This window comes from Primulina huaijiensis, chromosome 6 (genome assembly GCF_012295235.1).
Source record: "Primulina huaijiensis isolate GDHJ02 chromosome 6, ASM1229523v2, whole genome shotgun sequence".
Lineage (NCBI taxonomy): Eukaryota > Viridiplantae > Streptophyta > Magnoliopsida > Lamiales > Gesneriaceae > Primulina > Primulina huaijiensis.
The window spans coordinates 22,027,310-22,041,843 of NC_133311.1; the positions used below are offsets into that span (position 1 = coordinate 22,027,310).

Sequence of the window (14,534 nt, forward strand, 5' to 3'; positions counted from 1 at the left end):
TTATTTAGCATATTAAATTAAATAAGAAAAAAATACCATCAGTCATTCCCCTTCCTATCACGGATGCAATGCACCAAAATATTAGTGACAAAAGGTTGAAATTAGTGACAAGAAAAATTAGTTTTTTAAGTGATATGGATATATGTATTTCTTCTCTCGTTTATTTAATAAAAAGATAAAATAACATTCCAATTTAAAAAATTTTACACATTTATAACTATCATATATCGTGTTCTTGATTTTCGTAATTTTTAAATATTTCTGTATTCTTCTTTATAACTTTCATCTATTAGAAGTCTATGATATATTAAAAATATTATAATAATATCACCTTTCATGTGAAAAAGTTTTTATAAAATTATTACATTTTATCATCATAGTTGCTGAGTGTAATAATTATTCATATTGGTAGAACAATCGAAATTTGATGTTTGTGCTGATGTACACTTTAAAAGATTTGAGTTGCATCATTACCATCAGTTATACATTTTCGTAAAGCGACAAACAGTCGGTTCTACAATTGATATAAGAACCAATGCCACGAGTTTGATTCACATTAATTGCAAGTTGTACAATTATTAGGAGAGAAATCTTTGAGTACAATAATTGTCTCTGCTGATAGAGCAGTCAACCGGCTATAGCATTTGGTAAAACGACAAACGATAGGTCCTATAATAATTATTAAAATTAAAATTTTGTTTGGATGAAATTATTTGAATTCAATATAATTATTTGAGAAATTAATTCAAACCACCCCTCCATTGTGACAGTTTAAAATTCAATAAAAGAGACTCTTATATGTTTGGATCATTAATATGTTTAGAAGAGTGAATAAATAGTTTAAAATATTTTAGGAACAACTTGTGAAGTCTAGCTGAGTTTGTAGGTCAAGTTCAATTCTCAATCAAATAAGGTGCTACAAGCAACTAAATGTATTTAAAAGTGCTAAAAAATGCTTTTGGTTCACAGTGAACTGACATACTTAAGTCATAGTATAATGTAAACACAAATAACTACAATTAAATAAAGTCATTAATTTATTTATGGAAGTTCGAAGTTAAAAAACTTCGACGTTTCACTTATTATATTGTAAGAAGTATTCGACTTAAAAAATTGATTGGTACAACTCTTTATACAAACTCACTTGAGTTTAATATTCTTATTGAGCCGAAACTCTTTATAGTCTTTCAACAACTAAATCTATTCAGAAACAAATTTATGACAATTTACAAACAAAACACTACTCAAATTTGTTGTGATACAAAAAATCAAGTGTGAAACAAAATGCACATGCAATTTGATCTGAATTGACCTAATAAGGATTTGAAGCATGTGCAATCAGCTCGAATGAATAATCCTTTTTGGAGATGCTGTAGAATGTTTTAGAAACGGCTGAAACGCTCTAGATTTTGTTTCAGTAGTCCAAACACTCTAAACTTTGATATTTTTATAGAGGTTGGTTTCAACGTTAATAAATATATTCGATATGCACAACTCAACTATATAGCCGACAGTCATGTAGAGAATGTCATGTGTCCTTGTCGGTTATCCAATTATAGTACTATGCAATAAATTTTCTTGGACATTAGTTAAACCAACAACTCTTTTATTATTTTGCATAGAGATAATGATTATATGTCTGAATATTCACACGAACAATTCGATTCATTTTGTTCAGATGAATTTACTTTTGTTATCACAAAAACTTAGGCCTAAATTTTTATCTTGTTTTTTAATTAAGTGATTTTAAATATTTTGGTTCATATCTTGAACCATATTTATGACGAACAAAAAAAATTTATTTTTTCCATTGGTCGAAAACATGTCACGTTGATAATTTATCCATTTAATCCTTTTCTGAAGTGTAAAAATTTCGAAAAAATAAAAAAAGTCCTAGAATTTTACCAGGTAAATCCAGTTTATACCCTCGTGCAAAAATGAATATTTAATGAACATAAAATGCCACACCTCTATGATATTGAACGGCCTTTTTTCCTCTATCCCCGTACTATTTCTCTCCCATGCTTTAAGATATACTCCACGCCAGTACCCGAAATTCTTCAAGATTTTTCAGTAGATTATTGAATTCGCGGAATATGCTCAGATTTCTTCTGGCTATCTCAATTTCGCTTACGTAGTAACGAACACGCGTGAGGTGTGGGCTTTTGGCCTGATCCATTGCTTTTTCAAGGTGTTTACCGGTTTCAGAGTCGATTTTTCCTTGGTTTCTGTTAATTTTTGTGGGCTGTAAGATGAGAGATCAGAGTTGAAACTAGTGTATTGAGAATGGCTACTTCTGAGGTTCTGATCAAGGGTTTTATTGAGACGTATGATTGTGTTTCCAGACCGGAGAAAGGGAGCTCAGTTTCCAGGGGAGATAATTCAGGTGAAAGTTTGGCGTATCTTGTCCCCTCTTTAATATCTTCATCTGAATTTTTATCTATTTTTTCTGGTGAAATAAAGCAGAAGTTTTATTTTTATTCATCATAGTGGATGCTGAGACAGCGCTGTACTCGGAGTTATGGAAAGCATGCGCCGGCCCTTTAGTTCCTGTTCCTCGTGAAAATGAGCTTGTTTTCTATTTTCCTCAGGGTCACATAGAACAGGTGCACCTTTTGTTTTGTAAAGTTCTGTAAGTTATTGAATTTGATAATAGTTTTGTTCAGTTTTTGCATTTTGAGTCGAGCTGTTGTATTTTAATGCTGTACGTTTAGATTTGTTGACTAGAAAGTGGAGGTTCTCTCGGGAGAGCATTAAAGATAACTATGGTGGTTGATTTAAACGCGTTTCACAGATGAATGGGGGTTTTGTTTGATGAGATCTTTTATTGGAGTTGTGGGGTTTATTGAATAGGTGGAGGCTTCGACTAAACAAAGTGCAGACCTGCAGATGCCAGTGTATAATCTTCCTTCAAAGATCCTTTGTCGAGTTGTTAATGTGATTTTGAAGGTAAATTTGTTATCTGAAACGTAAGTGAATCAACTAAATCGTCTACAGCATTTGTGAAATCTGTATTGGTTTATCATCTGTAAAGAGTTTGTATGTTTTATACTTTTATGTTTCCATGAACAGGCTGAACCAGATACAGACGAAGTGTTTGCACAGATTATTTTGATACCCAAACCAAATGTGAGCTAAAATTTTGTGCTATTTATATGAGCTAATACTTTTCCTGTTTATGTACTTTGGGATGGAACTTTTTCACATCGCAAGAGATTTCTTGGTATTTTTTTCTTTCTGATGAGATTTGCTATTGCAGCAAGATGAGAATGCTGTGACGAAGGAAACTTTGCCTCCTCCACCACCACATTTTCATGTCCATTCTTTTTGTAAGATTCTTACTGCATCAGATACAAGCACCCACGGTGGATTCTCAGTGCTAAGACGACACGCTGATGAATGCCTGCCCCCATTGGTTAGGATGAGTCCAGCCGAAGTCATGAGATATTATCTGATTAGGGTTGTAAGATTTTTTGTGTAAGTAATTGTGTGATTATATAATGTGGCAGGACATGACAAAGCAACCTCCCACTCAGGAATTAGTGGCCAAAGATTTACACGGAACTGAGTGGCGATTCAGGCATATTTTTCGCGGTAACGTTCCGATGAATCTCAGTTCATGATTTGAGCATTTTCACTATATCGTGGATTGACTTAAATCATGCTAAACCTTTAGAAATAATATTGGGTTTCCAAGGCAGGAGAAGAGTTTCAACCTGATCTATAAATTGGTTAAAAGTTGCTTAGGGAGAGCTAAGAGTCTAGATATCAAAAAATCATTTACCAAGAAAAGTAGTTCTTAGAGACCAAACCCAGTTGCTCTATAATGTGATTTTGATTGGCCAAAAAATAAAAAACAGAGAAAGAAAAGATAAAAAAAGAAGAAGAAAGAACCACATTATGTGATATGGAATTTATGTTTTTTTTAGTAGATTCCGTTTATATATGAACCAACTCTTGATTGCTTTTGAATGGAGAGTCGACTTGTGATTTTGTTTGCTTGATTAATTCCAGGTCAACCTAAGAGGCACCTCCTGCAGAGTGGGTGGAGCGTGTTTGTTAGTTCAAAGAGACTTGTTGCTGGGGATGCCTTCATATTTTTGAGGCTAGACATCAGACTTACTCTTATGCCTTTAGCTATAGCTATAGCTATAGCTATATTTCTATCTATTTGATTCAAATGCTGCACAATTTCAGGGGGGAGAATGGAGATTTACGTGTTGGAGTTAGGCGTGCCATGAAACAACAGGGTAATGCTCCATCATCTGTCATATCCAGCCACAACATGCATCTTGGTGTTCTGGCAACGGCTTGGCATGCTACTCAAACAAAAACCATGTTCACTGTGTATTACAAGCCCAGGTTTCTCACTCGATCTATATATATATATCTCTGTCAGTGGCAAGCATTTTTGTTGTTCTGGATTTTAATCATCCCCTCAACACCTGTCACATTTTGGTCTCAGGACAAGCCCGGCCGAGTTTATCGTCCCTTATGATCAATATGTAAACTCTGTTAAGAACATTTATTCCGTAGGAATGAGATTTAAAATGAGATTTGAAGGTGAAGAAGCACCAGAACAGAGGTAGGCACTATTTTTGAATGATATGCTACTTTTCTTTTGAATTCGTCAAGAAGTGTTAATCATGTGAATTGTTTTCTTTTAGGTTTACTGGAACTATAGTTGGTATTGGAGACTCTGATTCAAAACGATGGCCGAATTCAAAATGGAGATGTCTAATGGTTTCTGTTTTTGTATCCCAATGAGGCTTCTTCTCCTTGTTGTCTTTTTAATTTGTTTGGCTCATAACATCCCTTAGTTGTTATTTGTTTCTTGTTATTCCGTTGTGAGAATTCTTCTTTTAATTTTGCTTAAAGGTGCGGTGGGATGAAACTTCTGCAATTCCTCGACCAGACAGGGTTTCACCTTGGAACATAGAACCTGCCTTACCTCCTCATCCAATGAACCCACTTCCACTCCCCAGATCAAAAAGGCCTCGATCAAGTGCCTTGCCTTCATCCTCAGACTCTTATGTTCTAACTAGGGAAGGTGTGTTTTTCAATATAATCTACTCAAAGTCGTTTTAATTGTTGTTTTATGCATCTAATTGGAGCCCAGATCTTGATTCATCACCTATAATGTAATCTAGGTATGCCTAAGATGGCACTCGACCCTACATCTGCCAGTGGGATTCCAAAGGTCTTGCAAGGTCAAGAACTCCCGACCTTGAGAGGCACCTTCTTGGAGAGAAATGATTTAGACATTTGTGAGAAGCGACAGTTATGGACTCCACCATTAGACGATGAGAAAGTTGACGACGTGTCTGCTTCAAGAAGATACGAATCAGAGAACTGGTTATCTTCAGGAAGGACAGAGACATCATTCACAGATCTCTTGTCAGGGTTGGGACCACAGATTGATTCATCCCCCAATTTCTGTATGTCTTCTGATGAAGCAAATTTGAAGTGGCAAACACGAGAGCAAGAGGCAAAGTTTGGTTTAGTTGGGAACGCATGGTCTATGGTTCCTTCTGACATGCCACTTGATGTGATGGATTCTGGTTCAAAAACTTGCGTTCAAAGTTGTCATACATCTTATCAGCCACATTCAGAAGTCAGGTTCGGTACGTTAAGAGAATTTTCCATGTTGTCTTGCCCTACGAGTGATAATCAGCAAACAAATCGGTCGATGCCTCCACCAACCTCACCTTACATCCAATCCTTGCCACCTTACATCCAATCCTTGCCTGATCAATCTCAAAACCCAACGCCAAAGTCCATATGTAAACAAATGCCCGAGTCACTGAAATCTAAGGAAGGGAATTGCAAGCTTTTTGGTATTCGACTTATTAGCAACTCTGTACCATCGAAGCCGCCGTTGCTGAATATAGGGGTGGAGCCTTCAGGCCATACACTGCAAGGCATAAACTCCTATTATTCCTCTACTACTGAATCTGATCAAAGGTGTGATGAGTCCAATGGTTCAAAACCGAACTTTTCAGCTGCTGTTTGTGAATCAGAGAAACAATGTCAAACCTTCCGTCCTGTTGCTAGAGACAGGGAATGCAAAGTCAGTTCTGTATCAACAAGAAGTTGCACCAAGGTTCTATCTGGGATATTGACATTTTTCCTCTACAGACAATAGTTATTCACCTTTACTTATATAAATATATTTAAAATGTCTCGATTTCAGGTTCATAAGCAGGGAATGGCCCTTGGAAGGTCTATAGAACTTGCGAAGTTCAACAATTACGATGAATTGATTGCTGAATTGGATAATCTCTTCGTATTTAATGGTGAACTCAGGGCTCTTAGCAAGAATTGGCTTGTTGTGTATACAGATGATGAGGATGATATGATGCTTGTTGGAGATGATCCTTGGGAGTAAGATATATATATCCCTTTTTTCTAAACGCTTTCATCCATGAGTTTCAGATTTTCTTCTTACATTGCTTCCATATTTAGTGCATTTAATATTTAATTTGCTTCGTGCTCATTAGTATCGGTTGCTTGTTGAAACCAGAGAATTTTGTGGTATGGCTCGGAAGATATCAATCCTCACAAAAGAGGAGGTGCTTCGTATGAATCCAAGAAATTTTGGTTCTAAAGGAGAAAAAACTTCCTAAAATTGCAGAGGGATTAGATTCAAAAGAAACGAAAAATTTGCAGACTACTTCCTCATCAAACATGGCTCCTGCTACTTAGACCTTGTTTGGCACCCACCTTATTTTATAAATTTGGAGAATTCAACCTATGCACATGGAATTTTTTGCTGTTCTGTCCCCATATTCGTGTAAAAAAACGGATCAGAATAGGATCTAGTGTGATTTTGATCTTTGTTGGTTAAGAGTGGGTGGGTCGGTATTGTACTTTTCGATAATTAAAAGTTGAAAATGAATTTGTAATTAAAATGGGAGGGTCTCTGTCCATGGTGGATTTTACCAAATTGTATTCGGGTTGGAAGAACTTTAACCAACAAAATTTCAAATCCTTGTATCTTTTAAGCTTCAGTCCAAGTTTCAGGAATTCAGGATTCTGTGGCTGAGCTTATTTGGAAAACATATTGAAGATTATATAACCTGAATATGCAAGGACTCAAACAGCTGATTCTCTTTACGTATCCCTATGTGCAAACAGGACGGATGTTAAATTTTTTTTTTTAAAGGACGTATATTAAAACTTAAAAGAATGTTTCTAATGAGAAAATAAATAATCTAGCAGATTAAAGTATATCTATGTTCATTATCAAATGTAATGAATAGCCTATTGGTGGCCTATTTTGATTCAGAATGGCAATTTTGTTGGTCATAAAAAATCCAAGTTCGGATACATTGTGGGAAGAGAAATTGTAAGTTGCACTAATGTGTTGGAAACATTGTATAACAATAAACTTGTGCAATCATATGGATAATTTGTTGTATGTGCATGGAATAAACTGAAAAGGAAGAACCTATGAGATAATAATGAGATTTTTTTCCTGTATTTTTTTTAAGGTTAGAAATAATGAATGATTCATATGATCAAACAACTAAGCTGCCGTCGAGGGGATAATACTTATGCTTAAATCATAAATTGAGAGTGATGGAAAACTAGCCTATGGAGTTGGCAGTCCTATCGAAATATGTTCACAACGACAAGTTTCAGTTGTTAATTGGTTGTATTACTATATGTACTTCTATTATTCGTCTATCTAAATGGATATATAACAGTGTTTAGTAATGAATGTAGTTGAGGTTTATACTAAATGAGTCCAATGCCGGACCGTAGGTGGTGTTACATAACCGTGCTTAATAATGAATATGATTGAGCTTTATAATCTTGACGAGTCTATTGTTAAGTGGTGGTGTATTTTTACTTCACACACGCATCATCTATGTGGATGGATAGGTGTGGTCACTTCTTAACTTTTTAGCCTTCACAACAGACTACGGTGTCATAAATTTTATGTAGGTGTTGAAGAAATTTGATGGGATTATAAGAATGATTAACAAATGAGCTTTTTCTAAAAACCAAACGAATTCCCAACAAGTGGAGTTAACGTTTGCAGGATATTGTTATTCAAGATCAAAAGGATACAAGTAGTTTTATATTTGAAAATCCAGATACATACACAATTAATGGTTTCTAATCCTATATAGAACTAAAAGAAATACTATTTTCCTACACAAATAAATCGGTATTGACGATAATTTCTGTTTGATCGAAATGTTGTTCATCGCCAATTTTGATAAAAATTATTTTTTAAACATTATCACTCTCAATTTATTTCAGATGTTTAACTGTTATTATTATTACTTGTATCAAAATATTATTAGGTTTTTTTTTAAACAATAAAAATTAATAATTCATTACATTTATAATGTACTTTGCTTTCGAATCGCTGGCTTCTATTTTCCATACTCGAATTATAAGATAAAGACGACGGATTTTGAGTTTCATCATAGTTTTGATATTGCCAACAATAAAAAAAGTCGTTGTAGTATAGTGGTGAGTATTCCCGCCTGTCACGCGGGTGACCCGGGTTCGATCACCGGCAACGGCGCTTTCTTTTTTTGATGAAAATAGTGCCAAAATTTGTTATCATTAAAGAGACTTTACTCTCAGGGGTTAAAGCCAGCTGCTCCTCCACCATGCCACAAATCTTGTCCACTGTCTCCCCTTTGACAAATGTTACCTGTGATTTTATTTTCTAAGACAAAATGTAGACATATAAATTTCTTCACCGTGAAGATAAGAGGGGATTGTGAAGGTCTAATTGCCCCGAAATTCTCACGTCAATCCCTTTCGTTTTTATGAATCGGTTAATTTTGCTCCTATTCTTTTTTTTTTTTTTCAAAAAAAAAAAACTTAGTCGGAGCAACCGGAGAAATAAAAAAATTCAGTGAGAAGTACAATTGAATGAGTAAACTGAGTATTCACTCTATTGACTGCAGATCCTATCCGATTCCTCTAGTTTTCCAGCACACCAAATCGGAAACTTGATTTTACTGGGGCCACTTTAATTTGGTCCATCATTGTTAAGAAGTATTTATTAGGATGTCAAAATACGACACGACCCAACACGAAAAAAATCAGTTTCGGGTCGGTCGGGTGGGTTTGGGTTAGTGCTAGGTTAGACGTGTTTCGGGTTGGGTCACGGGTTGACCCGAAAACTTTTTTTTTTTTGAAAATATTACCTATATTTTTATATATTGTATGTTTGAACTAAATTTATTGTATATTTATATGATAAATTTTCATCATTTAATATTTATTTGTATTTTTTATATTTTTTTAACAATTGTTTATTTGATTTAGAAAATATACTTTTAATTTTCTACAGATAAACTTTCAAATTTAAATCGAAAATTTTGTTATTATGTGTTTAAATTAAAATATTACTATTATTTTTTATTTTTTCGAATTTTTTTCATTTATTTTTTTTAAAAAATAAAAAAAAATCGGGTTAGGCGGGTTAGACGGGTTGAGTCGGGTTATATGAGTTCGTGTTCGGGTTGGGGGTTTTCGAGTTGCTTCGAGTTTGGGTTGTGTTCGAAAAATAAAAAAATTTCGCGAGTTGACCCGAAACCCGACCGGATTGACACCCTTATTCATGATAGATTATTTAATAAAATATTTAATATTTTTGACTTTTGTGTTTTCTTGAGTTTAATAACAAATTGCTAACCAATTCTTCAGTTTTTGAAAACGATACAAGATATTATATTAACAAAGTATTGCGTATATGCATAAGCAATCTTAGTATATACACAAAAATTTATATGAGATCGTTTCATATAGACATATTTATTATCCGATCTGATTTATAAAAAAAAAATATTATTTTTCATTATAATAGATTTATATTCCAAAACGGGCTAAAGAAAGGTTCATTACATGGGATGATCCACATTATTAATTAACCTAGATTAGATAAGATATGAAACCTCGAGATCCATTGATGCAAAATCCACAAGAAGTAATAAAAAGCAAGTACGGTTTGATTGGTGGGCGACTACGAATGAAAATCGTCTTTCCTAAAACAAATTAAATATATTAATTTTAGTTAACATCTCTTTAATATTATAGTAAACTTTAAAAATGTGAGTATTGTAAACTGTATATTTAAGTAAAATAAAAACATAGTAAAGTCAAACCCGACAAAATTACAATAAAAAAATAATAATCATGGAGGGAGATAATGTAAAATAAATAAAAATATGTTTGTTCTAGAAGAATAATAGGACAATACTTAATTTTTTTTCGTTTGTTTGAAAAATCAAAGTGTGAAGGAATCCAACGCTGAATCATGATTCCAAACAAACAATACTTAGGTTGTTTGGAATCTTCAGTTGCCTCAGATTCTGCAGAATCTAATTCCGGATTCCTCTCCATATTATCTTGATTTCCAACCACTCATGACTCATAACAAGAATAATTTTTATTATTTACCTATAATAAATATATAAATTAATTAATTAAACAGTTAAAAAATTAATGAAGAATTTTCCTAAATATACATCAATATCACATACATATATATAATGAATCTGCTGTTTCACTTTTTTTTTTTTGGACATTTTAACAATTTTATCGAATATGATTTTGATATCACCTTCTATTACAATAAAAGAAGCAGAATAAGAATTTTATTTTCCATAAACGCTCAAACTTCTCTTTTTAATGATTTTTTATATATCAAGTAAAGATGAAAAAGTAAAGGAAATAAATACAATGTTACGTAAAATTGCCAGTATTTGAGGTTTGACTAGATCCGAGAAAATTGGAGTAATAAAGAAAATAAAGAAGGAAACGCATACTTTTCCGATATTAAGATCACCTCTATCATAAATAACAAGCTAGTGGTGTAAAAGACCTTACGTGAAGGGTTGTGATTTGTGAAATACATTTGTGAAGAGGAAACTATGTCTCTGCTAAATGATCTCATCAACTTGAACCTCTCCGAGGTCACTAACAAAGTCATTGCTGAGTATATATGGTCAGTTCCTTCATTTTTGTTCTTTTTATATTTAATCATGGACCCTTTTTTTCGTATTTTTGCCACTTTTTTCCCTATTCTTGATGCTTGGTTGTGATTTTCACCATCTTAAGTTTCTGGGGTTTTCTTGGTTGTGATTTAAATTGATTTTGTATGTGTCTTTGGAGGGCTCGTTGATCTAATGCTTCTAATATGTTCAGTGGAGATTCAGTATGTAGGCGTCATAATAAGAGTTTGGATCTTTTTGGATTGTTTGTGATTTATGTTTTTGGGAAGGAAGAAGGCATCTTGATTTAGTATATCTGTTTTTCTGTCAATGGTTGTGTTCTTATAATCAAGAATAGCATTTCTTGTGTGTTATGACGCCAAATTGTAAGCTGGTAAATGATATTCTTATTTTAGTTTTTAACTAATTTATTGCTCCATAAGATTTTTTTGTTTCCTTTGTCCGATCTCTACGAACTGATAGATAATTTTGATCATGGGCATAGTATATTACCATAGAATTCGACCTTTTCCTGACACTAATGATTTAGTATGATCCAGGATTGGTGGATCTGGCATGGATCTTCGGAGTAAGGCCAGGGTAACTCGTTTTCCCTTAAAATACATTCACATTAGCACATGCAACTTGGATTCTAGGCTAGTGGTGATTTAACGACTTTTAATGGTCAAAGTTTTACATCTTTTTCTTCCAGAAAACCGTGAAATTCGAAAATTTTTATCTGGCACCTTCCTCAAGATGCCTGTTTATTTATATGTGTGTGCTATTTGACAGACTCTCTCTGGTCCGGTGTCTGATCCATCCAAGCTTCCTAAGTGGAACTATGACGGTTCTAGCACAGGTCAAGCCCCGGGAGAAGACAGTGAAGTTATTTTATAGTATGCCTTTTTTTTTAAACCTTTTTTTATTGCATATGATTATTATTTTTCTGTATTGTTACTTCCCCATTTATAGATTACAAACTTTTGTTTATTTCTTTACAGCCCCCAGGCAATTTTCCCTGATCCATTCAGGAGAGGAAACCATATACTTGTAAGTGCTTTCTCTCTATGGATGTGAGTGATTCACCCTTGTAAGCTTTGTGGAGTTTTATGGTCCAGCTCATCAAGATTAACTATGGAAGTTAGAGCTCTTCGAGATCGAGTAGAACTTGGTCAAGTTGCCAGATGCCTGTAACAAAATTCGATTAGCATGCAAGTTTTTTGACGTGAAAAATCGAAGGTTTTTGGAAGAATAAAAACTAGTAAATCGTCATTCATGTCTTCTAGATTATTTATAAGAAAATAGTAACTTTTTCAAACAAATTAAATATACAAATAAATATGACTAGAGATTAAGTAGCTTGTTATGAGGAGATAGACTCAGTTGGCTATTCAAGTAATTCGAGCTCTGCTCATGTTTTCTCCAAACAAAGAAAAAATCAAGTTTTGACTGACCCGCTTCTAGATTGTTGATTTTTGGTCCCAATACGCTGGAGAATTTCCCCAATTGGCACCTCATTATTTTACCTTATGGTTTTTAGAAAGGGTATTTTATGGTTTTTGGTTTCCACAGGTCATGTGTGATGCATACACACCCGCTGGCGACCCTATTCCTACAAACAAGAGATACAATGCTGCCAAAGTATTTAGCAATCCTGAGGTTGTGGCTGAGGAACCTTGGTATGACCTGATCCACACTGCATTACGATGTATCATTTATTTTGTCAAAATCTGGTTACATAGAACAAGATATTTCGTTTTATGGTCAAAATACAGGTATGGGATAGAGCAAGAGTACACTTTGTTACAAAAAGATGTGAAGTGGCCGTATGGATGGCCTGTTGGAGGATTCCCAGGACCTCAGGTAATGGAATGATGTATTAATTGTGAGGCAATTTCAACTTCTAAATATAAATCTAGTTACTTGGAATGGATTTGTGTATGACTAACTTGTTCATGCTTACGTGTAGGGACCATACTATTGTGGAATTGGTGCTGATAAGGCGTTTGGCCGTGATATTGTTGATGCTCACTACAAAGCATGTCTATATGCTGGAATCAACATCAGCGGCATCAATGGTGAAGTAATGCCTGGCCAGGTATATTATCATGGTTTCTTATCAATCATGATCATACTTTGCATTAGAATTGGTACATCAAACTGGACGTTTTTGTGTCTAAATACTTTATGACATGATTAGTTACTGCTTGTCCTAATGTTGCTCAGTGGGAATATCAAGTTGGGCCGGCCGTGGGAATATCTTCAGGTGACCAGCTATGGGTGTCCCGTTACATTCTTGAGGTACTTAAGCTCGAACCCAATTTAAAACCATTCACTCTTTACGCCATTCTCGACATTTTCTTTGTTTCATGACAGAGGATCACAGAGATAGCTGGAGTCGTGGTTTCTTTCGATCCAAAGCCCATCCCGGTACGTCGTTTTCTTTCCAGTGTCAAGTTTTTGGTTGCTTTTGCGGTATAATTTGCACAAGGCCGTGCAAAAGTTTAAACAATTTTTACCTTTTCGTTGCCATTTTATCAGGGTGACTGGAATGGAGCCGGAGCTCACACAAATTACAGGTCCAATACAACAGCTTTTAGGTTTATCTTATTAAATTTCCGTTGAAATCTAACACTAAACCTTTGAAAAACTTCAGTACCAAGTCCATGAGAGAGGATGGAGGTTATGAAGTCATCAAGAAAGCAATTGACAAGCTTGGCTTGAGGCACAAAGAACACATTGCTGCTTATGGTGAAGGCAATGAACGCCGTCTCACTGGAAAGCATGAAACAGCCGACATAAACACCTTCTTATGGGTAAATCACTACTTCCAATCTGTAGAATCCCACTTCGGTTAGATTGAGATTCAGTTACCAATGGTTCCGTGGATTCGGTTGTTTTACAGGGTGTGGCGAACCGTGGAGCCTCGATTAGGGTCGGCAGGGACACGGAGAAGGCTGGGAAAGGCTATTTTGAGGACCGGAGGCCTGCTTCAAACATGGATCCTTATGTTGTCACTTCCATGATTGCTGAGACGACTATTCTATGGAAGGCATGAAAAAGATCAGCAGCGAAGATGACTTCTCCTATGAATTAATGATGTCTTGTTTTGTTGAATGGTTTTCCTGATTGGAATTTGGTGCAACTTCTCAAGCCAAACTTTCTAAATTTGATGTGTTCTGCTTTATAAATAATTCTTTACCTTCAAGAATATGAAAATCTGTTGTCCACTTCGAAAATATTTGGATTGTCTAAAAATTTTAACTTCTTTGAAACAAATATATTTTTTTAATTGGGTTAGGGAAATGATATAATTGGTTATTGAAGTCGACATCCCATCCCAAACTTGGAATCCCGATGCCAGCTGAGTTATAAGTCATTGACAAAAACAAATTTTGAATATTTGAATCCTCGGGACCAATCGATTTTTAAACATACACTTTTTTTTTTTTTATAAAAGATCATATGGTGACAAGTTGTTGTGTCTTCGCTGTTTGTTTTTAGTTGAATTGTGTAAGTTGTGTACGTATAAAACTTTGAAGTGAAAATCTATTAAATCTTGGATTGAAT

At 34.5% G+C, this 14,534-nt stretch overlaps 1 protein-coding gene, 1 non-coding gene and 1 pseudogene across 2 annotated transcripts; all 3 read left to right on the forward strand.

The window, feature by feature from the left end:
- The first annotated feature begins 1,978 nt into the window (after window positions 1-1,978).
- LOC140978347 (auxin response factor 2A-like) lies at window positions 1,979-7,084 on the forward strand (annotated as a pseudogene).
- Window positions 7,085-8,470: 1,386 nt separating this feature from the next.
- TRNAD-GUC (transfer RNA aspartic acid (anticodon GUC)) lies at window positions 8,471-8,542 on the forward strand. The gene has a single exon. It is a non-coding gene; the product is annotated as a tRNA-Asp (tRNA).
- Window positions 8,543-10,732: 2,190 nt separating this feature from the next.
- LOC140978348 (glutamine synthetase cytosolic isozyme 1) lies at window positions 10,733-14,295 on the forward strand. The gene is made up of 12 exons (XM_073443302.1): window positions 10,733-10,978; window positions 11,525-11,564; window positions 11,757-11,860; window positions 11,966-12,014; window positions 12,537-12,643; window positions 12,740-12,827; window positions 12,934-13,062; window positions 13,191-13,265; window positions 13,341-13,394; window positions 13,506-13,543; window positions 13,621-13,780; window positions 13,870-14,295. Exons 1-12 carry the CDS (start codon window positions 10,905-10,907, stop codon window positions 14,020-14,022), a joined length of 1,071 nt encoding a protein of 356 aa, XP_073299403.1. The 5' UTR covers window positions 10,733-10,904; the 3' UTR covers window positions 14,023-14,295.
- The last annotated feature ends 239 nt before the right edge of the window (window positions 14,296-14,534 follow it).

Coding starts and splice junctions, on each gene's coding strand:
- LOC140978348 (XM_073443302.1), top strand. CDS start 10,905: ATGTCTCTGCTAAATGATCTCATCAACTTGAACCTCTCCGAGGTCACT. Junction 13,395..13,505: donor TCGATCCAAAGCCCATCCCG/GTACGTCGTTTT, acceptor CCATTTTATCAG/GGTGACTGGAATGGAGCCGG. Junction 13,544..13,620: donor GGAGCTCACACAAATTACAG/GTCCAATACAAC, acceptor GAAAAACTTCAG/TACCAAGTCCATGAGAGAGG.